This window comes from Salvelinus namaycush, unplaced genomic scaffold (genome assembly GCF_016432855.1).
Source record: "Salvelinus namaycush isolate Seneca unplaced genomic scaffold, SaNama_1.0 Scaffold159, whole genome shotgun sequence".
Taxonomy (NCBI): Eukaryota; Metazoa; Chordata; class Actinopteri; order Salmoniformes; family Salmonidae; genus Salvelinus; species Salvelinus namaycush.
In genome coordinates this window covers 211856-237497 of record NW_024058330.1, presented here as the reverse complement: position 1 = coordinate 237497, position 25642 = coordinate 211856, and the positions used below count along the sequence as shown (strand labels likewise).

General features: G+C 40.8%; 1 protein-coding gene and 1 non-coding gene across 2 annotated transcripts; one reads left to right on the top strand and one right to left on the bottom strand.

Moving 5' to 3' along the window:
* Positions 1-720: 720 nt before the first annotated feature.
* Positions 721-836, top strand: LOC120037145. Its single transcript, XR_005474769.1, has one exon. It is a non-coding gene; the product is annotated as a U5 spliceosomal RNA (small nuclear RNA).
* A 482-nt stretch (positions 837-1318) lies between these two features.
* LOC120037140 (transmembrane protease serine 9-like) lies at positions 1319-25050 on the bottom strand. The gene is made up of 11 exons (XM_038983312.1): positions 24993-25050; positions 23639-23659; positions 23347-23509; positions 22971-23239; positions 22730-22875; positions 22195-22480; positions 21381-21552; positions 20958-21214; positions 20357-20454; positions 19721-20014; positions 1319-1579 (listed from the first exon to the last, which is right to left on the bottom strand). Exons 1-11 carry the CDS (start codon positions 25048-25050, stop codon positions 1319-1321), a joined length of 2025 nt encoding a protein of 674 aa, XP_038839240.1.
* Between the last annotated feature and the right edge of the window lie 592 nt (positions 25051-25642).

The window sequence follows — 25642 nt, the reverse complement described above, 5'->3', positions numbered from 1 at the left end:
GTAGTGGCTTTGCATCTAAAAAAGGTTTATTTTTGCACAACTAAGATTTACATGCTAAAATCGCCACTGATCACCAGTAGCAGAGCAATCCAAAAGTCAAACAACTGTTAAAACATGTTGCTAGAATATTTTACACAAACGTTTTCATCATGGAGTTACTTATAGACTTCTAGGTTGATACATTGTTGCAGACAGTGGTTACATACAATTGTGTAAAGTCCAGCGATTTACATGCGGATTTGAATATATTTTTTGCCACCCTTGCTTCTCGCCTGGCTTGTGAAGAAGTTGCTTGCTGGTCTCTACGGCGCATGCTCCATGTAGAAGCCTTGTATTTAGTCCCGTCGGCAAATATAAATAAATGTAACGTTTCCAATTTTGATAGACTTTTGATGGTAGCTAAACTGTTACGGCAACATTGCTCTTCTTAGTTGTTGAAATTACACTGGCGTTGCAGATTAAATACTTTTTACGAATTGACGGGTCAAACCAGGAAGTTATTTCTATAATGCCCAGCGTGCATTTCGTTTGTGTGAATAATTCATCAAGTTATAAAGCATTGACACTTGTCAAACTTCACTATTTATTTGCAGTGGTGGACTGTAATGTATGTGTGTGATATATCCGCAGTATAGAGCTTTGCTTTGTTTTTAATTTAACCATGATTATGAATGGTAAGCCCGAGAAGTCGGTCGGAACGGTTTCGTTTCAATCGGTAGTACACTCTGGTTTCTCTTCAGATCGCATAAATCTTTCGCCTTTTACTAAAGATTTCCGTGGAGAGGAACATTATGAGTATCAACAAATTTTTTGATGCCCGGCTTCACGGCTGGGCTTCCCACACTTGTAAAAAAATCCAATTTATATTGTAGAGAAACTTTTGACATCGGGTGTCCCATCCATTTGGACACCTTGTATGTAGACATTAGCAGCATTTATATGTTGCGAGAAAAGTAGAGGGGGTAAGTGGTTACTGTCAGTTGAAAGCAGGGGCATCTTCATCCAATTTGGTTTGAAAATGTGTGGTAGGCCACTGGTTCTCAAACTTTTTCAGTTACTGTACCCCCAACTGAAAGTAACCACTCCTGCATTTGACCAGTAAGTCTATGGACTCATGAGTCTTTTCAAGTATCCTCTGTGGATAGGCCAAGTACTCCTAGGGGTTCTAGTACCCTTGGTTGAGAACCACTGATGCAGGCAATGTGTACGTTGTGTGTGTAGCAGTAGCTTACCAGTGAGAAGGAGGAATGAAGTGTGTGGCACTGGTGATGTTGAGGGGGGGGGGGGGGACGACGACGACGACTTTTCTCTGTGTGGTCTAAATGACATTTTTGAAGAGCTGCAGGGACCTCATGATGTTTTCGTCCTCCTGGCAGGACAGAATGAATTCGTCCAGAGTGACTACTCCATCTCTGTTCTTGTCCATCTTCTGGAAGAAGGCATCCACATGTTGTTTGGTGGTGTCTGTCTTCAGGGCGTAGGCTGCCTTGACCCTCTCCTGGCCCATTGTGTGCAGGTAAGAGGTGTCCACGTCCCTGTCATAGTCCCAACGGAACCCATCGCTATTGTTGGTTAAGGGCTTGTAAGTATTGTATTCAGAGCATGTGTCAAAAATCATTTGATTTGAGTTGATCTTGTGTTTTCAGATTTGTGAAAGACGGGAGGAATGAAGGAGAGGAGACAAATGAAGGAGAGGAGATGAAAGTGACAGAATAAGATGCCTAAGGCCTTTTCAAATACACATGCAGGCACACCCACACCTGACTCAACAGAGTGAGAGAGTAATCAATACATTAGCTGGATCTACAGTATCTCAATAGACTGGCCAGGACAGGAACTGTAGTTGAGCTGTGGGACAAGAGTCCTGTAGCGCCCTCTGCTGTTTATGTGCTGTAACATCAACATCTAACTATACACGTGTACAGTGGCTTGCGAAAGTGTTCACCTCCCTTGGCATTTTTCCTATTTTGTTTCCATACAACCTGGAATTATTTTATTTTTTTGGGGGGGTTGTATCATTTGATTTACACAACATGCCTACCACTTTGAAGATGCAAAATATTTTTTATTGTGAAACAAACCAGAAATAAGACAGAAAAACTTGAGTGCATAACTATTCACCCCCCCAAAGTCAATACTTTGTAGAGCCACCTTTTGCAGCAATTACAACTGCAAGTCTCTTGGGGTATGTCTCTATAAGCTTGGCACATCTAGCCACTGGGATTTTTGCCCATTCTTCAAGGCAAAACTGCTCCAGCTCCTAGGTTGGGTTCCGCTGGTGTACAGCAATCTTTAAGTCCTAGCATAGATTCTCAATTGGATTGAGGTCTGGGCTTTGACTAGGCCATTCCAAGACATTTAAATATTTCCCCTTAAACCACTCGAGTGTTGCTTTAGCAGTATTCTTAGGGTCATTGTCCTGCTGGAAGGTGAACCTCCGTCCCAGTCTCAAATCTCTGGAAGACTGAAACAGGTTTCCCTCAAGAATTTCCCTGTATTTTGCATCATGCGTCATTTCTTCAATTCTGACCAGTTTCCCAGTCCCTGCCGATGAAAACATCCCCACAGCATGATGCTGCCACCATGCTTCACTGTGGGGATGGTGTTCTCGGGGTGATGAGAGGTTTTGGGTTTGCGCCAGACACAGCGTTTTCCTTGATGGCCAAAAAGCTACATTTTAGTCTCATCGTTTCGGGAATCTCCCACATGCCTTTTGGCGAATACCAAACATGTTTGCTTATTTTTTCTTTAAGGCTTTTTTCTGGCCACTCTTCCGTAAAGCCCAGCTCTGTAGAGTGTACGGCTTAAAGTGGTCCTATGGACAGATACTCCAATCTCCGCTGTGGAGCTTTGCAGCTCCTTCAGGGTTATCTTTGGTCTCTTTTGTTGCCTCTCTGATTAAGGGATTATAAACTGGGTGGTTTGATCCCTGAATTCTGATAGGCTGAAAGCCATGGTATATCAGTCCGTATACCACGGGTATGACAAAACATTTATATTTACTGCTGTAATTACATTGGTAACCAGTTTATAATAGAAAATATTGCTTCTCAGGGGTTTGTGATATATGCCATGCTAAGGGCTGTGTCCAGGCACGTGCATAAGAACAGCCCTTAGCCGTGGTATCTTTTGGCCATATAACACACCCCTTCGGGGTTATTGCTTACATATATACTTAGCTGATAGTTTATTAGGTACACCACCCCATTCACAGAAATGGATCACTCCTACAGACAGTGGCCGTGGTTTGCTATATCGAGCAGACAGACAGGCGTCAAGAATGAATTGGCAAACCGAGTGACCTAAGTGACTTTGACCGTGGTATGATCGTCGGTGCCAGGCGCCAGTTCCAGTATCTCAGAAATCGCCGGCCTCCTGGGCTTTTCATGCACAACAGTGTCTTCGGTTAACTGAGAATGGTGCCACAAACTTTATAATAAATCCCTTTTGTGGGGAAAAACTCGTTCTGATTGGCTGGGCCTGGCTCCCCAGTGGGTGGGCCTGGCTGCCAAGTGAGTGGGCCTATGCCTTCCAAGGCATTTTAGCCAAGAGAGACGGCATGCATAGCATTGATATTAGTCCTCTGATTACAGTAAAGAGCAAGACAGTAACCTCTTAAAAGTCTTGTTTTGAATGCTTCATGATGCAATAACTGTATTTATCACATGCGCCGAATACAACTGGTGTAGACTTTACAGTGAAAAGCTTGCTTTTGCACCCTTATCAACGACGCAGTTGAAAAATAATAGTATAAATAAAATAATAATAATAATAGAATAGGCGTTATGAATACACCCCCGTTCTTTTGGTTTCTGATATTTACATTCAGCCAGCAAGAGCATGCTGTAGTAGTTTAAGAAAATGCTCTACATAAGTATACAACAAGCTATTGTAGACCTAGTCTCGCTTTTCTTGGGACTCCAGGAGATAAAGAGAAATTATTAGGAATAATATGAAATGACAGTCAGTCTAGGATAAACATATCTCTCGAAATAAAGGAAGACAACAATTCGTAGGCATACAGATAGTCCAGCCGTATATCTCACTGGTCATCCCCAAAGCCAACACCCCCTTTGGCCGCCTTTCCTTCCAGTTCTCTGCTGCCAATGACTGGAACAAATTGCAAAAATCGCTGAAGTTGAAGTCTTATATCTCTGTGACGTAGAAGTCCGTCACTGGCCGCGGGCAGCATTTGGTACTTTAACGCACGCACACATTCATCACTCCTATCTGCTCCGTTCTCAGATAAGTTAACAATGTGGGTCGACACACAAGTTAACTTCTCTATCTTAGTATATACATTTCACACTTACGTCAGTAACCGGTTATGGTATAAAGAAATAAACAGACAAGTGTTCATATTTAATATAAGTAATATTTATGATACTTATCGATGTTACGGATGAGCACGTTGTTTGTTTGTTCTGTTCCTCTCTCTCTCCATCTCTGTAGCTTCCGGGTATGCTGGATAAGGACCCGAGCTAAGGGAATTGGGCTGACTTAGTGCCTGTCCCGAATGGCTCATTAATGTAAATGGGCATATTGAAAGACACTATGTCAGTAGGGATGTAATTTTGTAAATGTTAGATTGGGATATTGTTTCATAAAAAAACGTGTTGCAATGTACATACTTTCTGTTTAGTTGAATGGAAAATGTAGGTTTGAATAGGTAATTGCTTAATTAGTGTTAATTGTTCTGAGGGGAGGGGCTACTCCTACAAAAGGAGCCTCTCTTTCAGTTCATGGAGAGGTATTTTGGACCGAGCTGTGGATGGGGCAGCATTGTTTTTAGCTGTCCCATAAGGTATACGTTTGATGGCAGTACTGTTGTTTTTGTTCCGGAATCACTATGTAAATAAACACCCTTGCACAGAAGAACTTTTGCGGCTCCGCCATCTTTTTATTTTGATAGAGGTTAGGTTTTCCAGTTTAGCCTTCTGGCCTACTCTACGTGACAATCTCCCTCACTAACTTTATTAAGCATCTGCTATCTGAGCAGCTTACCGATCAATGCAGCTGTAAATAGCCCATCTGTAAATAGCCCATCCAACTAGCTACCTCATCCCTATAATGTTTTTATTTACCTTTTTTGCTCTTTTGCACACCAGTATTTCTACTTGCACATCTATCACTCCAGTGTTAATTTGCTAAATTGTAATTACCTCACTACTATGGCCTATTTATTGCCTTACCTCCTTACTCCATTTGCACACACTGTTTATAGATTTTTCTATTGTGTTATTGACTGTACTTTTGTTTATCCCATGTGCAACTCTGTGTTTTTTGTCGCACTGCTTTGCTTTATCTTTACCAGGTCGCAGTTGTAAATGAGAACTTTTTTCAACTGGCCTACCTGGTTAAATAAAGGTTAAATAAAATAATAAAATAATAAATCCACATGGACTGTTGTCCTCCCCATTGGTGCTATCAGAAGTGTGACCATGGTCATCTCTCACAGGGAATTATCAGTTACTAGTTCTGTACATCCATTACTATCCTCTATGTAATTACTATGACCATGGTCATCTCTCACAGGGAATTATCAGTTACTAGTTCTGTACATCCATTACTATCCTCTATGTAATTACTATGACCATGGTCATCTCTCACAGGGAATTATCAGTTACTAGTTCTGTACATCCATTACTATCCACTATGTAATTACTATGACCATGGTCATCTCTCACAGGGAATTATCAGTTACTAGTTCTGTACATCCATTACTATCCTCTATGTAATTACTATGACCATGGTCATCTCTCACAGGGAATTATCAGTTACTAGTTCTGTACATCCATTACTATCCTCTATGTAATTACTATGACCATGGTCATCTCTCACAGGGAATTCAGTTACTAGTTCTGTACATCCATTACTATCCCCTATGTAATTACTATGACCATGGTCATCTCTCACAGGGAATTATCAGTTACTAGTTCTGTACATCCATTACTATCCTCTATGTAATTACTATGACCATGGTCATCTCTCACATCCATGTACAGAACTAGTAACTGATAATTCCCTGTGAGAGATGACCATGGTCATAGTAATTACATAGAGGATAGTAATGGATGTACAGAACTAGTAACTGATAATTCCCTGTGAGAGATGACCATGGTCATAGTAATTACATAGTGGATAGTAATGGATGTACAGAACTAGTAACTGATAATTCCCTGTGAGAGATGACCATGGTCATAGTAATTACATAGAGGATAGTAATGGATGTACAGAACTAGTAACTGAATTCCCTGTGAGAGATGACCATGGTCATAGTAATTACATAGTGGATAGTAATGGATGTACAGAACTAGTAACTGATAATTCCCTGTGAGAGATGACCATGGTCATAGTAATTACATAGAGGATAGTAATGGATGTACAGAACTAGTAACTGAATTCCCTGTGAGAGATGACCATGGTCATAGTAATTACATAGTGGATAGTAATGGATGTACAGAACTAGTAACTGATAATTCCCTGTGAGAGATGACCATGGTCATAGTAATTACATAGAGGATAGTAATGGATGTACAGAACTAGTAACTGATAATTCCTTGTGAGAGATGACCATGGTCATAGTAATTACATAGAGGATAGTAATGGATGTACAGAACTAGTAACTGATAATTCCTTGTGAGAGATGACCATGGTCATAGTAATTACATAGAGGATAGTAATGGATGTACAGAACTAGTAACTGAATTCCCTGTGAGAGATGACCATGGTCATAGTAATTACATAGTGGATAGTAATGGATGTACAGAACTAGTAACTGATAATTCCCTGTGAGAGATGACCATGGTCATAGTAATTACATAGTGGATAGTAATGGATGTACAGAACTAATAACTGAATTCCCTGTGAGAGATGACCATGGTCATAGTAATTACATAGTGGATAGTAATGGATGTACAGAACTAGTAACTGATAATTCCCTGTGAGAGATGACCATGGTCATAGTAATTACATAGAGGATAGTAATGGATGTACAGAACTAGTAACTGATAATTCCCTGTGAGAGATGACCATGTTAGCAACTGCTCCAACACCCAATTTAATCCATTCACTTTTTTCCACATTGAGGAATCATCTCCTTTCGACTCCAAAATTCCATTGAACATTTCTAGACTCTTTAACAGAGAGTGTAACGGCAGCCTTCCCTATCTTCACTAAAAGAGGGGGTGAAACAGGGATCGGACCAACACGCAGCGTAGCCAGTGCTCAACATGTTTAATTAAACAAAAACAGTGAACACTTACAACGAACAAAATAACAAAATGTGGCAAACCGAAACAGTCCTATCTGGTGCAGAATACAAACACAGAGACAGGAAACAACCACCCACAATCCCCAACACAAAACAAGCCACCTATATATGATTCTCAATCAGGGACAACGATTGACAGCTGTCTCTGATTGAGAACCATATTAGGCTGGACACAGAAACAGACAAACTAGACACACAACATAGAATTCCCACCCAGCTCACGTCCTGACCAACACTAAACAAGCAAAACACATAAGAACTATGGTCAGGACGTGACAGAGAGAGTGCAGAGAAACCCTGTAACGGCTTTCTTCTTCCTCCTCTGATGAGGAGTAGTAGGAAGGATCGGAAGACCAATGCGCAGCACGTATCCATAATGACTTTTAATGAGAATGAATACGATAAAATACAAACTAACAAAATGAAAACCGAAACAGTCCCGTAAAGTGAAACACACAAACACTAAACAGGAAATAACCACCCACGAAACTCAGGTGGAAAAAGGCTACCTAAGTATGATTCTCAGAGACAACTAACGACACCTGCCTCTGATTGAGAATCATACCAGGCCAAACGAAAAAACCAACATAGACAAACGAACATAGATTACCCACCCAACTCATGCCCTGACCACACTAAAACAAAGAAATAACAAAAGAACTATGGTCAGAACGTGACAAACCCTTAAATTATTGAGAACTTTTTTCATGAGCTGTGGTCCTTAAGTAATTGTGCAACACCATGCTTGTTGTTGTGATAAACCACAGATTTTGTTGGCGCTTTCAAGACAACTGGGAACTCGAGGACAAATCAAGACGTCAGTGATCTTCAGGTCGGAAAGTTGGAGCTCTAGAAAGATGCTTGAGTTTCCGACTGAATTCAGAGTTGGATGACAGTTCAAAACGATTTTCCCAGTCGGAGCCAGTTCTTTTCCCAGAACTCTGTTGTCTTGAACACACTGAAGTCTGAAATGTCCCAAGTTCCCAGTTGTTTTGAACGCAGCATTTCTACCACTGTTCTTGTTGGGCGCTAGCTCCCCATCTTATCACTACAAGCGCTATTTGATTCACCAGATAATCTACACACCCACGTTCTGAATATGTCAAGGACAAAGAGGGACGGATCAAACAGCCAATGGATAGGTAAAACGAAATGCTCGGCCAGCTGGGCTCAGCAAGGACAAAGAGGGACGGATCAAACAGCCAATGGATAGGTAAAACGAAATGCTCGGCCAGCTGGGCTCAGCAAGGATACTGAGGGACGGATCAAACAGCCAATGGATAGGTAAAACGAAATGCTCGGCCAGCTGGGCTCAGCAAGGATACTGAGCTAGAGAGAGCAGGGTTGTACACCAAAGTTACACATTTTATTTATTTAATTTCACCTGTATTTAACTAGGCAAGTCAGTTAAGAATAAATTCTTATTTGCAATGACGGCCTATCAAAAGGCTTCCTACAGGGACGGGGCCTGGGATTAAAAAAAGAAAATGAATACAATAAAAATATAGGACAAAACACACATCACAACAAGAGACAACACAACACTACATAAAGAGAGACCTAAGACAACAATATAGCAAGGCAGCAACACATAACACAGCATGGTAGCAACACAACATAACAACAACATGGTAGCAACACAACATGGTAGCAGCACAAAACACGGTACAAACATTATTGGGCACAGACAACAGCACAAAGGTCAAGAAGGTAGACACATCACACAAAGCAGCCACAATTGTCAGTAAGAGTGTCCATGAATGAGTCTTTGAATGAAGAGATTGAGATAAAATTGTCCAGTTCGAGTGTTTGTTGCAGCTCGTTCCAGTCGCTAGCTGCAGCGAACTGAAAAGAGGAGCGACCCAGAGATGTGTGTGCTTTGGGGACCTTCAACAGAATGTGACTGGCAGAACGGGTGTTGTATGTGGAGGATGAGGGCTGCAGTAGATATCTCAGATAGGGGAGTGAGGCCTAAGAGGGTTTTATAAATAAGCATCAACCAGTGGGTCTTGCGACGGGTATACAGAGATGACCAGTTTACAGAGGAGTAGAGTGCAGTGAAGTGCAGTGATGTGTCCTATAAGGAGCATTGGTGGCAAATCTGATGGCCGAATGGTAAAGAACATCTAGCCTCTTGAGAGCACCCTTACCTGCCGATCTATAAATTATGTCTCTACATATAGTAGAATTCAATAACTAAATTCCAAAATGCTGACAAATACTGACATTTGATCTATTACAGATTACATGACCCTCCCCTCGACTAAATTAAAAAAAACTAAACACTCCCCCTGACTGAAAATGAAAAAGCATGACCCTCCCCATTTTCCTATGGGTAACAATTGCGTAAATTTCGACCAGTCCCTAAACACTTCAACATTAATGTGGATGCTACCATGATTACGGATAATCCGGAATGAATCATGATGAGTGAGAAAGTTAGATGCACAAATATCATACCCCCCCCAAAATGCTAACCTACCCTGTTATTGTAATGGTGAGAGGTTAGCATGTCTTGAGGGTATGATATAAAATGCTAACCTCCCCTGTTATTGTAATGGTGAGAGGTTAGCATGTCTTGGCGGTATGATATAAAATGCTAACCTCCCCTGTTATTGTAATGGTGAGAGGTTAGCATGTCTTGGCGGTATGATATAAAATGCTAACCTCCCCTGTTATTGTAATGGTGAGAGGTTAGCATGTCTTGGCGGTATGATATAAAATACTAACCTCCCCTGTTATTGTAATGGTGAGAGGTTAGCATGTCTTGGCGGTATGATATAAAATGCTAACCTCCCCTGTTATTGTAATGGTGAGAGGTTAGCATGTCTTGGCGGTATGATATAAAATGCTAACCTCCCCTGTTATTGTAATGGTGAGAGGTTAGCGTGTCTTGAGGGTATGATATTTGTGTGTCTAACTTTCTCACTCATTATTCACGATTCATTACGGATTATCCACATTAATGTAGAAGTGTTTAGAAACATTCTATTAAAAGTTACAATAAAAGTTACTCCAAAATGACACAATACATTATTTACCATTAATTTCTATTGGGCACAAAATATTTGGAAACGCAACCAAAACAAACAGCAAATGCATTCAACATTTTTTTTGAGTCACAAGCTTGATGTAGTCATTGCTTTTTATGAAAATTGGGACCAAATACTTCACTTTTCCCTACTTTAATACACATATAACTGAATTTGTCCCAATACTTTTGGGCCCCTAAAATGGGGGGACTATGTACAAAAAGTGCTGAAAATACCCTTAAATTAAAGCTGACAGTCTGTACTTTATATCATTTAAAATCCAAAGTGCTGGAGTACAGAGCCAAAACAACATATTTGTCACTGTCCCTATACTGTTGGAGCTCACTGTATGTTGCCAACCGTTTTATAAAGCAATAACGCCCTCAAACCCGGGGATTATCGTGTGATAACTCCCGACTAAGGGCTGTTCTTTTTTTTTTTTTTTTGGGGGGGTGGATCAGCTTAATATTGCGGAAAGAATGTTGCTTCCAATGTAATTGTCTGCATCATTTCCAATCCCCCATATTTTTTTGGGTAAATATATATATCCATTCACGTATGCATACATATACACATATATACATACACATACCTACATAGACATACATACTTTTTTAAAGAGTATACCTTTATTATTATTCCCCGCAAACCCTACCACCGATCCCCCAATTGGAGTAAACTGATAAACATTTCTGTTTTTACCTTCAATTTATACATCTTATACACATTTTACAGACACAGTCTACTTTATAATAGTTCTCTCTTGTTTGTTCTTAGTCCTTCCTCTATTTCTGTTGTCCATCCAGTTTGATTTCCACTTGTAACTGTGCTATTTCACAATAGCTCCGCACCTATACACATTTCACAGATCCCGTATGCCCTACATTGTTTATCTTGTTATTAGTCCCACCCTTCAGCTCCACTCAACCTTTCCCATCTATCTTCCAACATCATCCATTTCGGATTTTTATTTGCCATATATTTTTCAACTGTGCTGTGATGCTTCACAAAAGATTTGAATCTTCCTATTCTCATAGCTTCCACGGATTGTAAATTAAAAATAAACATTTTTGCTAAAATAATTATTATATTATTGATTGATTGACTATGGCTTTTCAAATCCCCCAGTATTGCTATCTGTAGCGTTAGTTCTACGCAAATGTTGCAATTCTTCAACCATTCCTGGACCTGTGACCAAAAACGAGCTACATGCGGACAATACCAAAATAAATGGTCTAATGACTCTGCCTCCTCACAGCAGAATCTACAGAGCTGGGAAGATTGTATCCCCCATATATATAACATTCTATTAGTTGCAAGAATTTTGTACAATAATTTAAATTGAAAAATTCGAAGTTTTGAATCCGGCGTTGTTTTGCGTATCAATTCATACACCATGTGCCATGGAATGGGTACATCGAAAATCTCTTCCCAACTATTTTGCAATTTATATGGCACAGCTGTAAGTTTTTTGGTCCTTAAATGAAATTGGTATATGTTTTTATTTATCACACTTTTCTTTAACCATTTATGTTCTTTAATATAAGGCCGACATACAAGTTCCTTACTTTTATCCCCTTCCACCTGCCTCTTCCATTTTTGTGGTAATGCTGCAATTAATTGGTTGTAATTTTGGGTAGAGCAGACATTTCCATATGTCTGTGTTAGCTGCATGTGTGACATTACTCCACCAGTCCTATTTATGATATCATTCACAAAAATTATACCTTTTTTAAACATTTCTTCGATAAATAGTTTTTTTTTATCAATTACTATATTTGAATTTAACCACAAGATTTGTTGTACTATTTGTTCCGTCCTTTCAGGTGGATTAAACTGAAATTGCAACCAACTTTCTAAGGCTTGCTTAAAAAATAAAGATATTTTGGAGATTATTTCCTTTTCAAGCAACCGAAAGTGAGCAGGTGTAATCTGAATAAAGGGAAAAAGGCCCTTCTTGAACATAGGATGAGACATTCGTACCAATCTACTAGAGAACCAGTTTGGATTTAAGTATAACTTTTGTATGACTGATGCCTTTAGTGAGAGGTCTAATGCTTTAATATTTAATAATTTCTGCCCTCCGAATTCATATTCGTTATATAAATAGGCCCTTTTAATTTTATCTGGCTTGCCGTTCCAAATAAAATTGAATATTTTTTGTTCATATAATTTAAAAAGCAGGTCACTAGGTGTAGGCAAAACCATAAGCAAATAGGTAAACTGTGATATGATTAAAGAGTTAATCAGGGTGATTTTCCCACAAATAGACAGGTATTTTCCTTTCCATGGTAGCAAGATCTTATCTATTTTTGCTAACTTTCTATAAAAATTTATTGGAGTGAGATCATTTCTTTCTTTTGGGATTTGTATACCGAGTATGTCCACATCACCGTCAGACCATTTAATTGGTAAACTACATGGCAATGTAAAATGTGTATTTTTTAGTGATCCAATACGTAATATGGTACATTTATCATAATTTGGTTTTAATCCAGAGAGGATAGCAAATGTATCTAGATCCTCTAAGAGGCCGTGGAGAGATTCTAGTTGTGGTTTTAAAAGAAAACATGAATCATCAGCGTACAATGACACCTTAGTTTTTAGGCCCTGGATTTCTAATCCCTTAATATTAATGTTTGATCTAATTTTAACAGCTAACATTTCGATGGCAATAATAAATAGATATGCCGATAGTGGACAACCTTGTTTTACTCCTCTAGATAGTTTAAAACTTTCTGAGATGTAGCCATTATTTACTATTTTACACCTAGGGTTACTATACATAATTTTTACCCATTTTATAAGAGATTCCCCAAAATTGAAATATTCTAGGCATTTATATATAAACTCCAGTCGTACTTTATCAAAAGCCTTTTCAAAATCAGCTATGAAAACCAGGCCTGGTGTCCCCGATATTTCATAGTGTTCTATTGTTTCCAGTACTTGCCTTATATTATCTCCAATGTATCGTCCATGTAAAAAACCTGTCTGATTAGGATGAATAATATCTGACAAAACTTTTTTTATTCTATGCGCCAAGCATTTTGCTAGGATTTTTGCATCACAACACTGAAGTGTAAGAGGTCTCCAATTTTTTAAATGGACTGGATCTTTATATATACCACTTGGGTCCTGTTTCAGTAATAATGATATCACACCTTCTTGTTGCGTGTCTGATAATCTATCATTTATATAGGAGTGGTTAAAACAAGCTAATAATGGTCCTTTGAGTATATCAAAAAAATGTTTGTATACTTCCACTGGTATGCCATCCAGTCCTGGAGTTTTCCCATCCTTAAAGGCCCCAATTGCATCAAGTAGTTCCTCCTCTGTAATTAGGCCTTCACATGAGTCTTTCTGTACAGATGTTAATTTTACATTATTATTAGGGAAAAAATCCATACAATTAGTTTCAGTTAGTGGAGATGGAGGAGCCTGAAACGAAAATATATTCTTAAAGTACTTTACTTCCTCTTTCAAAATATCATTTGGTGAATCATGCGTGACTCCATCATTTGTAACAAGTTTTAATACGTTTTTTTTGGTAGCATTTCTATATTGAAGATTGAAAAAGAATTTGGTGCATTTTTCCCCATATTCCATCCAGTTCGCTTTATTTTTGTAATATATTACACTGGATCTTTCTTGAATAAGTTCCTCCATTTCTTTTTGTTTTTCCTCTAACTTATTCTGTGCCTCTATGGTACCGTTTTTATTGTTATCTAACTGTACTGTTAGTCCTTCAATTTCCTTTGTTAATATGGACTCTTTTGATCGAAATTGCTTTTGTTTTATAGATGAGTACTGAATTGCATGGCCTCTAAAGCCACACTTAAAAGTGTCCCATACAATATGGGGATCTGCTGTACCTATGTTATGTCTAAAAAAGTCAGTTATAAATTCTTCTGTCCTAGTTCTAAACAATTTATCATCTAGTAGGCTTTGATTAAATTTCCAATATCCTCGCCCACGTGGAAATTCTGTAAGAGTAATATATATGCCAATTATGTGATGGTCCGACCGCATTCTGTCCCCTATCAAACACTTTTTAACTTTTGGTGCCAGAGAGAATGATATAAGAAAGTAGTCAAGGCGACTAGCTTGATTAAGCCTCCGCCATGTATATCTCACTAGGTCAGGGTATTTAAGTCTCCATATATCCACTAATTCCAATATATCCATGACATTCCTGATTTCCTTAAGTGCCTGAGGGTGATAGTTTGTAGTGTGATTTCCTTTCCGGTCCATAGAGGTATTTAAGACCGTATTAAAATCTCCCACTATAATAATAGAGTCTAGTGTTGCTTGTAGAGTTGATACATTCTTATATATATTGTCAAAGAAGCTTGGATCATCATTATTCGGACCGTATAGGTTAATAAGCCATATATGTTTATTGTCCAATAACATATTTAAAATAATCCATCTACCTTGAGGATCTGTTTGGACAAGTTGCACATTTGGATCAAAGTTATTATTAATTAAAACCATCACCCCTTTTGAATTTCTTTGCCCATGGGAGAAATATATTTCGCCCCCCCAGTTCTTTTTCCACAAAACTTCATCTAAAACTGTCGAATGGGTTTCCTGTAAACAGTAGATATTATAATCCTTCTCTTTTAGCCAGGTAAATACTGATCGTCTTTTCTTATTATCTGCTAAGCCATTACAATTGTAACTGGCTATACTTATTTCACCACTTACCATAATGAGACACACCTTTCAATTATTTTTATCAAAATATATGTTTGTAAACGTCCTATTAAAAAGTAACATAATGATTGAGTGTCTATATAGTTGTACCATGACATTTGCATCTCCACTAAGCAAACCTCCAATTGGTCCCCACTATTCCACCCGCCAAAAGCCCCCATCTCGAGTTGGGTTGTCATCCCAATGACCGGCAGACCACCCCCGACCCCCCGCATCGCACAGCCCCGGACCGACTGGGATCCATCCTTCGAAAAGTGCACACAGCGCCATCCACCGAATCGAAGCAGATCCATTGCCAAATGCATTTCCATCGCCCTCACCTCTATTTTTATTACATATTGCTGTGAATCATCCTCTATAGTCCCTAACATCTTTTACTTCTTCCTTCGCAACAGTTGTGGGATACACACATACACCCACACACATTCAGCCCTTACCCCCACACAACCATAAGCTCACCCTCTCAACAATTGCACCATCCCAGAGCCCAACTCAAGATGGATCATGATTTACAAATGCACTTGCAGTTGCAGCTGCATGAGAAGGCCTGCAAGACCGCGCAAAAAATGAGCATAAATGTAGAGATTTATTTACCATTGTCACATCCTAAATGATGGAGGTCAAATGTACACCTTCTTCCTGAAACACCCACAATACGGTCATCCATTTTGACCATGTTCCCAAGCATCTCCATGCAGTCCGACTTGATTTCGTGCCACCAGGGCCACAATAATATACCCCCTCTCTGAATGTCCGAGTGTGACCCCCTCCCCATGGGTTACTGCAGCTAGTGTTGCCAGCACTGCCACTGCCTGGGTGGGGGCACCCCACCGGAATCCCCACCGGCTAGGTACAAGGTCGTCAAGGTTCTCATTAGCAGCTTTGAGAATTTCCTTGTTTATTATGCTCTCCCTTTAGGGGGCTTTGGCTTTGCAGGACCAACCCTGCCAAGCAGGCTCAGAATCTTGAGGGGGCAGTGCTGCTCTTGGTCCCTGACCTCATTTTGGCTGCATACAGACCGCTTACAGCATGCACATAAAACAGTTAGGGACTTCTCCTTAGTATCTGGGCCATTCATGTGGGTGTCTAGGGTATAGGGCCATGGACCGTACCATTAAAATAGGATAATAAATAATTAGATATAATTTATTTTAAAAATGTAGTTCCCCATGATAGGACAATAAATAAATAAGACGTATAATTCATTATAAAAGTATATCCATCATCTGAACAACATTGAAAGCCCTCTCATACCCGGCCCACAGCAATACACTGGCTCTGGGATATGCAACTATTTCATTACTCACTCACTCAACTTTCCAAACATAACAAATAAAAATAAACACACACCACACCATCCACACATACTGTGCCTTCTGTTTACTTAGTTTTTATCTTCACTATGTAGAAATAGTGCTTGTGTTCAATTAGTTATATATGAAGATTTATAGAAAAGCTATATTTTGTATTGTATTGTTACAATCAATAACCGGGCTTGAATTGTGTTTATTTTCCTCATCTATGAGAACTTTGTAATTTTTAAAATAACCATGGAGTAGTCTTTGTGTCTCTGAACAACTGGTTATCAATATATAGTTTATCAACGACGAGAGCTACTCGTTTCGCTTTTAATCTATTTTCTTTGAAAATTGGATACAGAACTTTGCGCCGTTCTGCAATTTCTTTCGGAAACTGATCATTCATGCCAATTTTGGTCCCAGCAAGTCTTTTACCCAGGCTTTTAACCATTATTTTATCTTTAAATGAAGCAAATTTGGCAACGATTGGGCGTTCGTACCTCTGCCCTCTCTGTCCGAGGCGGTGTACACGTTCAAGTTGGATCTTATCGATAACTTCGCGTGGAATCTGAAGCGCTGCAAAAAGGAACTCTCTAACTACAGATTCAGGAACCTCTCCTTCTTTCTCTTGGATACCTGTAAGTACCAAATTCTCTCTCATGGATCTAGTTTGTATGTCTAGTAAGCATTCCTTCAGAACGGTGTTCTCCTTTTTAATTTCATTCATTTCGGTTTCAATTTTATTGACTGTCCCTTTTAGCGCGTGTGTTTCCTTCTCCAATGTCGCAGCTTTTTCATCACTCATCTCTAGGCTTGCCTTCAACTCTTTTATATCTTTACTAACTAATTCAAGTATACCCAGTTTGTCATTTATTGATTTTAACAGATCGGTTTCGACCTTTACCATTGCCGGTGGTGAGAATATTAAATCATCAGTGTCGGTTGAGGAGTCACGTTTTCGTTTTTGAATCGGTTCCCCTGTCTTACTCTCCGTCATGTTTGGGTGTTGCTTGTTTTCGTAATATTTGTCGATAAATGTCTCTAATCTTAGGATTTGTTTTGTGTTATTATCCAGATTGAAGGTTATCACCCACCAGATTATTTAGTGCTAATATTTTAGTCTAATTTAGCAGATATTTCGAATATTATGTTTTATCTTGAGGTGCTCTACATAACTTCGTTCAGTCCGCCATTACCTTTACGTTACCTTTACGTCCGCCGTCCTACGTCCTCCTACGTCTACCTCCTACCTCCTACCTTGTTTCTAAGGGCTGTTCTTAGGCCCAAGGCGAAATCGAGTTGTCACACGATAATCCCCAGGTTCTCATGCCTTAATGCTTAAATAATCAATGAGAGGGATAAATATATTGGAAAGAAAGGGACTTACATTTGTATATTAGAAGATGATACTGACTAATAGTGATTTGAATAATTATATACATTTTGAAATCGCTAGAAGTACATATTTATTTGTTTTAATTGATCACTTTCAGAGCAATAGGATCAAAGCAATAGGCTGCAACTGTCACAACTTCCGCCGAAGTCGGTCCCTCTCCTTGTTCGTTCGGCGTTCGGCGTCACCGGCCTTCTAGCCATCGCCGATCCACTTTTCATTTCCATCTGTTTTGTCTTTGTCTTACACACCTGATTTCAATCCCCTAATTACTTGTTCATTATTTAAACCTCTGTTCCCCCATGTTTGTTTGTGAGTGATTGTTTGTATGTTATACGGTCCGTTATGTGGGCTTGCCTTATTGTATTGTATTTACCTATTTTGAGTAAATTATGTTTATTTACTCATATCTGCTGTCCTGCACCTGATTCCTCTACACAAGCTACACACAGACCTCTTAACAGCAACACTGAACATGTGAGTCAAAGTTTGTGTGTGTGTGCGCGCGCGCCTGCATGCTTTTACCATATATTGTGTGTGTGTGTCTTATGTTTTTCTTATTTGTTTCCTGTGTGTTTCTCATATATTGTGAGTGTGTGTGTGGTGTATTGGAGGAGGTGGACATTTCCTACAGTGTGGAGACTTCTCTTCCGTTGACTGGGACGACCATTGATCCGACACAGGCTGGAGCTCATCAAGGACATTACCGAGACAGCTGTCAAAGGACATGACCGAGACAGCTATCAAAGGACATGACCGAGACAGCTATCAAAGGACATGACCGAGACAGCTATCAAAGGACATGACCGAGACAGCTATCAAAGGACATGACCGAGACAGCTATCAAAGGACATGACCGAGACAGCTATCAAAGGACATGACCGAGACAGCTATCAAAGGACATTACCGAGACAGCTATCAAAGGACATGACCGAGACAGCTATCAAAGGACATGACCGAGACAGCTATCAAAGGACATGACCGAGACAGCTATCAAAGGACATTACCGAGACAGATATTGCTCTTCTATTGTTAAAATGATTCTGGATTTTTGTTTATATAAAGGATATACTGTAATGTAACTCTCAATGCAGAATTAAAGATGACATTTTCAAGTTGAATATGACCTATAGTAATCACTCAGGTTGTACAACTGATAAACACGTTTGACACAATCGTTTGGCTGCACTACAAAATTTACACAAACGTTGTGTGTTGTCTAGTCTATATAAATTCTGCTGTTTATTGGAGAAAAAAAAGAACTAGACAATTCATCCATCATTTTAATTTCCAGATGCAACAGTAGATCAAGTCTTTATTTAAATAAATCATTTCCTGATCTGTCTCATAACATGAAATACTGACCTGCATAGACTTGATAATAGACTACAAAGAGAGAATACTTGTGAACTGATTACAGTGGCAGTTTCATATTTCATCCAGTCAGAATAAATAAACAATTAGATGAGATAAACCTTCTGTTTTCAGTAGACTGTTGCAGGCAGGGTTAGACCAGGCAGTGTTCGTGGACAAATCCTGCACATAAACCAAATAATCTGTTGAGACGGAATGGGAGGCATAGGATAACGAGCAGCAGTAGTTACAATGTTTAGGTTTTCCTCACTGATAATTTGGACCTATCAGGATTGGGTGAAGGCGGTGCTTAAATTTCAGTGCTTTGGCTGAGAGTTTCCTTTTGCAAAGGGTGGAGACATCGCAAACCCAAACTCTCAATTTGAAACACATGGACCCAGAAATAAATCACGCAGCTGACCAAATTACGTAAGATTTTAGTTCTGGGTTAACAAAGATTAAACTCACCAAAAAATTCTAGAGCAGCAATATATAAAGCGCAAGGGTACATACTTCAAACAGAGCACATTTAGACCCTATTGCCAGAGGTTTACATGAAGGTGACTCCTCAGCGTCACCTGGCTTGACCGAGAGACAGTAGGAGAGAGAAGAGAGACAAGAAGAGCAGGACCAGGGATGAGTGGGCCAGAGTTACCCCACTGGCAGGAGTAACGACAGCGGTAGTTGCGCTGACAGTTGTGCTGTTGGCAGTGTTGGTGTTATTGACGGGGGTTCTGGCTGTGACGGGTGAAGGGAACGTGCCCACAGTGGTCTGAAGGAAGCTCTGGAAGCGAGCGGTTTTGGTGAAGACCTGGATGTTGGAGGAGCGAGGACTCTGGCTCCATCGTGTTTTGCTGGAGCTGGTCTTGTTGCTGCTGTTGACAGTCAAAACAGCAGCTTGGTACCATGCATCACCCTGCTTACACATCAGAGGACCACCCCCTTCACCCTGTGGGGAGAGAGAAGAACGAACACACGGGGGGAGAGGTCAGCATTGTCATGTCAGATAGACAGCCAGACTGGTTGCCTACCAAGCTACTGGAAGATCATTATGAAACTTGGGACTGTCCTCACTAGGTGGATCTAAATGTCCTACCATCAGCAGGCTCTGCTGACGTCAATACTGGAGATGCCAAAGTCAAATAGATCACATCCCAACAGTTGCAGAGCTATCCTCAATAGCTAAACAGACATAATGCAACCATCCTTGCTGTACACCAGTTGACACTTCTGAGTCGACATTTGAAACCCGTTATTGTGCGTTTGCTTTGTTTGTCGGACCCATCTGTACCTGTCGAAGGTCCAAGGCAGCAGTGCAGATGTTATCAGAGGAGCCAGAGCTCCCACAATCCACCACAGAGGTCTGGGACTGCTCCAAGTTCTGTTCGGCTAACGAACGACACAGAATAGAGAAATAGAGGACGAAAATCACAAGTTGACCAAACAGAAAGAACACATTTATTTTATCAGGTAAGTTGACTGAGAACACATTCTCATCTACAGCAATGCCCTGGGGAATAGTTACAGGGGAGAGAGGATGAATGAGCCAATTGGAAGCTGGGGATGATTAGGTGGTCATGATGGTCAGATTGCGAATTTAGCCAGGACATCAGGGTTAACAACCCTACTATTACGATAGGTGCCATGGGATCTTTAGTGACCACAGAGAGTCAGGACACTTGTTTAAAGTCCCGCCCTACACACGGCAATGTCCCGAATCACTGCCCTGGGGCATTGGGATATTCTTTTCTTGTGACCAGAGAAAAGAGTGCCTCCTACTGGCCCTCCAACACCACTTCCAGCAGCATCTGGTCTCCCATCCAGGACCAACCCTGCTTAGTTTGAGGCATGCCAGAAGTGTTAGTCTGTTCCAGTATTACACACTGACTCACCTCCACCCTGGCCCCTGCCCCAGCCAGCCACCCAGCACTGAGTCCCTATGCTGAAGGTGGTGCTTCCCTGGTCCACACAGATGGGCTGGATGTAGTCAGACAACGTGGGTTGGCTGGCCAGTCTGAGGATTGCCACGTTGTTGGCCGTCAAGTTGCTCATGGTGATGTTGATGACTTTAAGGGTTACCTCGTTGGGGTTGGAGCCGTTCTGCTTTAGACGACCCATGATCACGGTCCACTGAGAGGCGTTGGACTGACTGGGAGGTGGGAATAGTGAAGTTGGGGAACTTTAGCTTGGCATTACCGATACCTTCTATGTAAAAGGTCCTTGTTTCAACTTGAGCACCAAGACACCAAGTGATGGAGATCTGACCATATGCATCTGACCAACTCACCCGTTTACATACAAGTGGAGTGTGTTACCTGGAGAAGCACCCAGCATCGCTCATGACATAGTCCTCTGCCACCATTGTGCCCCCGCAGACGTGTGTTCCGTTTGTCTGTAGACTGGCTATCCAGGGCCAGGATCCCCCTGAGGCCAAGCCCCCACCAGTAAGGGAGTTCAAAGAGGCACTGCCGCACACCACGGCTGCAGAAACAGGGAGAGAAGCGCTACAGAAGTCAGGACTGACTTTTGGCTGAGTGTAGATTTAAAGAGAGGGATAAACACTAACGTTTGGATGTGGTCAAATGGAGAGTTACAGATACGTTGGCTATAGCTACAACAGGAGTAACAAATGGGTGTGGCTACAAGAGGAGGCAGCAATTTGTGTTTTTCACAGAGGGAAGTAAATCCACTTACATTCAGTGGTTTTAGGGGCAGTTCTGGTGGTGGTTGTGGTTTTAGGGGCAGTTCTGGTGGTAGTGGTGGTTTTAGGGGCAGTTCTGGTGGTAGTTGTGGTTGTGGTTTTAGGGGCAGTTCTGGTGGTAGTGGTGGTTTTAGGGGCAGTTCTGGTGGTAGTGGTGGTTGTGGTTTTAGGGGCAGTTCTGGTGGTGGTGGTGGTTTTAGGGGCAGTTCTGGTGGTAGTGGTGGTTTTAGGGGCAGTTCTGGTGGTAGTGGTGGTTGTGGTTTTAGGGGCAGTTCTGGTGGTGGTGGTGGTTGTGGTTTTAGGGGCAGTTCTGGTGGTAGTGGTGGTGGTGGTTCTAGGGGCAGTTCTGGTGGTGGTGGTGGTTGTGGTTCTAGGGGCAGTTCTGGTGGTAGTGGTGGTGGTGGTTGTGGTTCTAGGGGCAGTTCTGGTGGTAGTGGTGGTGGTGGTTGTGGTTTTCGGGGCAGTTGTGGTGGTGGCTGGGGCTGGAAGACCAGTACAGGAGACACTGAGGTCAGAATCAGTCCCACTGGAGGAGAAGGTGACGTAGCCTGGCTGGTCACTGGTGATCTGGGTGTTGATCCAGGTCTGGTACTGAGACACCCTTGCGTACACTCCTGGGAGATTTGCCTGGGCACACCCGTTGCCGAAACTCACAACGCCAGACTGGATCCAGCGAATACCCTGTTTGCTCACCATTGGACCTCCTGAGTCTCCCTATGCATTGACAGATTTACAGTCACTGAGATTAGATTTTCTTATGAAACATAATGGGTCAGTTTTTCAGACACCAATTAAAACAAGTTTTGGACTAAAAAGCACTTTTAATGGATAATCTCTATTTAAAGTCCTTTTCAATTTAGGACTAGGCTAGGTATAATCTGGGTCTGAGAAACCAGACACAGATTATGAATGTGTCATTAGCCCACATTGTAATAAACAAAGAAGATAACCAAGAGATTTTACCTGACAGGAATCCTTTCCTCCTGCTGATAGACCAGCACAGATCATGTTATCAGTGATAGAACCAACTCCATTGTTACAGTTACACTGCCTGTTCCCCACTACTGGCACATCCACTTCCTGTAGGGTCTGTGGTGAGGGCAGGGACACTGAGGAGCGACAACAGGTATTCCTCAACATACATAATACCTATCAGAATTCTGATCCATCATCAGCAGTACTTAAAGCAAGCTACAGCACTCACCTCCACTACGGATGCTGCCCCAGCCGGTGACCCAGCTAGTAGCCCCAGCATGGAAGGAGCTGCCTGGTGCAGCTAGGCAGACTGGCCGAATGAAGTTTGTAAAAGTCACAATGGAGGAGAGCTTCAGCAGACACATGTCATTGTCACTGGTACTTCTGGTGTAGTTGGGGTGGCGGATGATCCGAGTGACTGTCCGGGTCACCTCGTTGGGGTTGGAGCCCTGCTGGCTCAGACGACCCACGTAGACCACCACATTTGATGTACTGGTACTGAGAGAGTAAATATATAAAAATGTAACAGTATTGTTTTTAAAAGAGTGGAACTGTTGAGTTTGGTGTTTGGGTTAAATGTATCCCACAATCCTACAAATCCTTACCTGGAAAAGCAGTGAGCAGCAGTCAATACCCACTCTTTGTTGATGAGGGATCCCCCACAAAAATGGCTGCCTAATCTGTGAAGACTGGCCTGCCATGGCCAACTCCCTGCAGGAGCGTCCTGACCCCCCACGATCCTAGTGTTAAGAGGAGGGGTTCCGCACACTATCAGCGATAGAGAATGATGGGTTATTTGGAAGGTTTTTGTTGAATAGGTCACATTGGCGTAACAGTTCATTATAAAAGGTTTTAATCGTGTTTAGAGAATATCTGTAAGTGGTGAAAAGGACTTACCATTCAGCTGTGAATGAGAGCCTGAAATACAAGACAGAAAGAGGTTTTCTTACCGTACCCAGCCAAAACAGTTTGCACATATATTATGACGTTTTTGTTTTGGTCTTCGGCAGTTTTTTTCCGGCTGTTCGTGCACACCAAAAAATGATTGAGGCAAGTCGAAATTCGGTAGTTGAAGTCTACGCCCTTTTGTCGGTGACTGGTCAAACGTACTACTCCTAGTAGGAGTGGAAACATGAACCCACTGGGCCCAGACATCAGTTCAATGTCTAGTTTGGATTTACTTTGGTTGAATTGTCAACTAACGTGAATACAATGTGAAATCAACAAAAACATCACCATGTCATTGGATTCAGGTTAAAAGTTGGGTGAAAAAAAATATGATGTTTACTTTTATACATTGATCAACATCACTTTGACTGTCTGGGTTGAAATGAGGTGAAAACAATGTTGATTCAACCAGTTTTTGCCCAGTGGGAAGTGGTTGCTGTCATTTATTGAGAAATGACTAGTTTCCATGCACATTTTTTCACATGAGAAATACTGCACCAAACATCTTAGCTAGATGTTGAACTGCTTGGCTAAGACCTCCTTGGCTCCAATTGACTCAACACTTTTGAAAACGCATAGGCCTACCTGTAAACTATAATCCAGAATCTAGATGTATCAGTGTGACTTGTTACCTTTCTTCTTTCCTCAATGTCATCAATTAGTATTTCTGCTTCACTCAATACTTTTGAAAACACATACCTGTCCACCTGCACACATGTGGCTTATTAACTTGAAGAACTTGAAAGTTGAGTCTGCTAGGTATGCTTTCCCGTCACCAACTACTTATAGGACAACGGACACATGAAACATATCTTCCTACCCAGTAACTCTTACATTTCTCAGAAATCGCTCCAACGTTTCCTGGTTGCAAGAATTCTTATAGTTCACCTTATTTCAGTTTATTTGACAAAACAAGCAGTCATTGTGTAGAGAATCATTGTACAATCTAAACCGGTGTGAATAACTTTTCCATAAGCCAAAATATTGTATTTTCAGCAGTTTGAAGTTGGTGTATAAACCCGAAAGTAAAAGACTCAAAAACGCTTCTTAGACTTACTTTCAAAGAGAATGAGATATCTGTAACTCACATTTCTATGTGAGTTTGGTTGGGTCGCCCAAAAAGTGACATATTGCAATGTTAAATCGATTTGAATCGATTTGAGTTCAGTTAATTCATTCAGTCCAAATGTCTTTATATACAAACTGAAATAAACTTAGTAGCGAACTTCTTTAAACCAGGTGAGTATAAATGAAGAACGCTGTAGGTTAAAGACAGCGATAAATTGAGAATTGTACTACTTACATTTTGACAGGAATGTCACCATTATTGTCACCACACAAAGAGTCCTGAGGAAGGCCATGCTTTCTTGTTGGTACCCTGGACTCAATCTTCCTTCCTAAGCATCCTTCTCTTATGTTGTCTTTTCTCAGCTCCTCCCTTCCACACACCACATTACCTGCCAGATACACACGTGATACGTCCCTTACATACTTTTCCTTCAAAAAATGTTCCCCTCTGTCCACTTCCTTCAAAGCATGCATAACTAATGCTGTAATCTATGGTTAGCCCAAGCCTAGCTCTTTGGTTTCCATTACAGAGTTATAATGTCGGCACTATTTTTATCACACCATTGCCAATTTAGAATAATTTTACTACTGTAATTTAGTTGTAATTTTAAAAGACTAATTTAGTTGTAATTTTACAACTGTATCTTATAAATGTTATATGTAGATGTTAACAGTGCTATCTTTCATTGCCCGACAACAAAGCAGTGCATGAAATTGTGAAGGAGAGAACCTGTTCCTGTGTCTGGAATTCTTTATGATCATGAGACTAAAATCAACACACCAAATACTTACTGTGAGTTTTCCATGTCTAGGAGCACTGACCAAGTTATGCCACGAGGCCCAAGACAAGAACCTACCCTAAACCCTAATCCTAACCCTTACCTT

Bases quoted from the DNA above. Each gene is read 5' to 3' on its own strand.
- LOC120037140 (XM_038983312.1), bottom strand. From the start codon at position 25,050: ATGGCCTTCCTCAGGACTCTTTGTGTGGTGACAATAATGGTGACATTC. The intron at 22,481-22,729 runs GTAAAATCTCTT...GTCAATGCATAG, and splicing joins GAGGAAAGGATTCCTGTCAG to GGAGACTCAGGAGGTCCAAT. The intron at 1,580-19,720 runs GTAACTCTGGCC...AATACTTACAAG, and splicing joins TCGTTACTCCTGCCAGTGGG to CCCTTAACCAACAATAGCGA.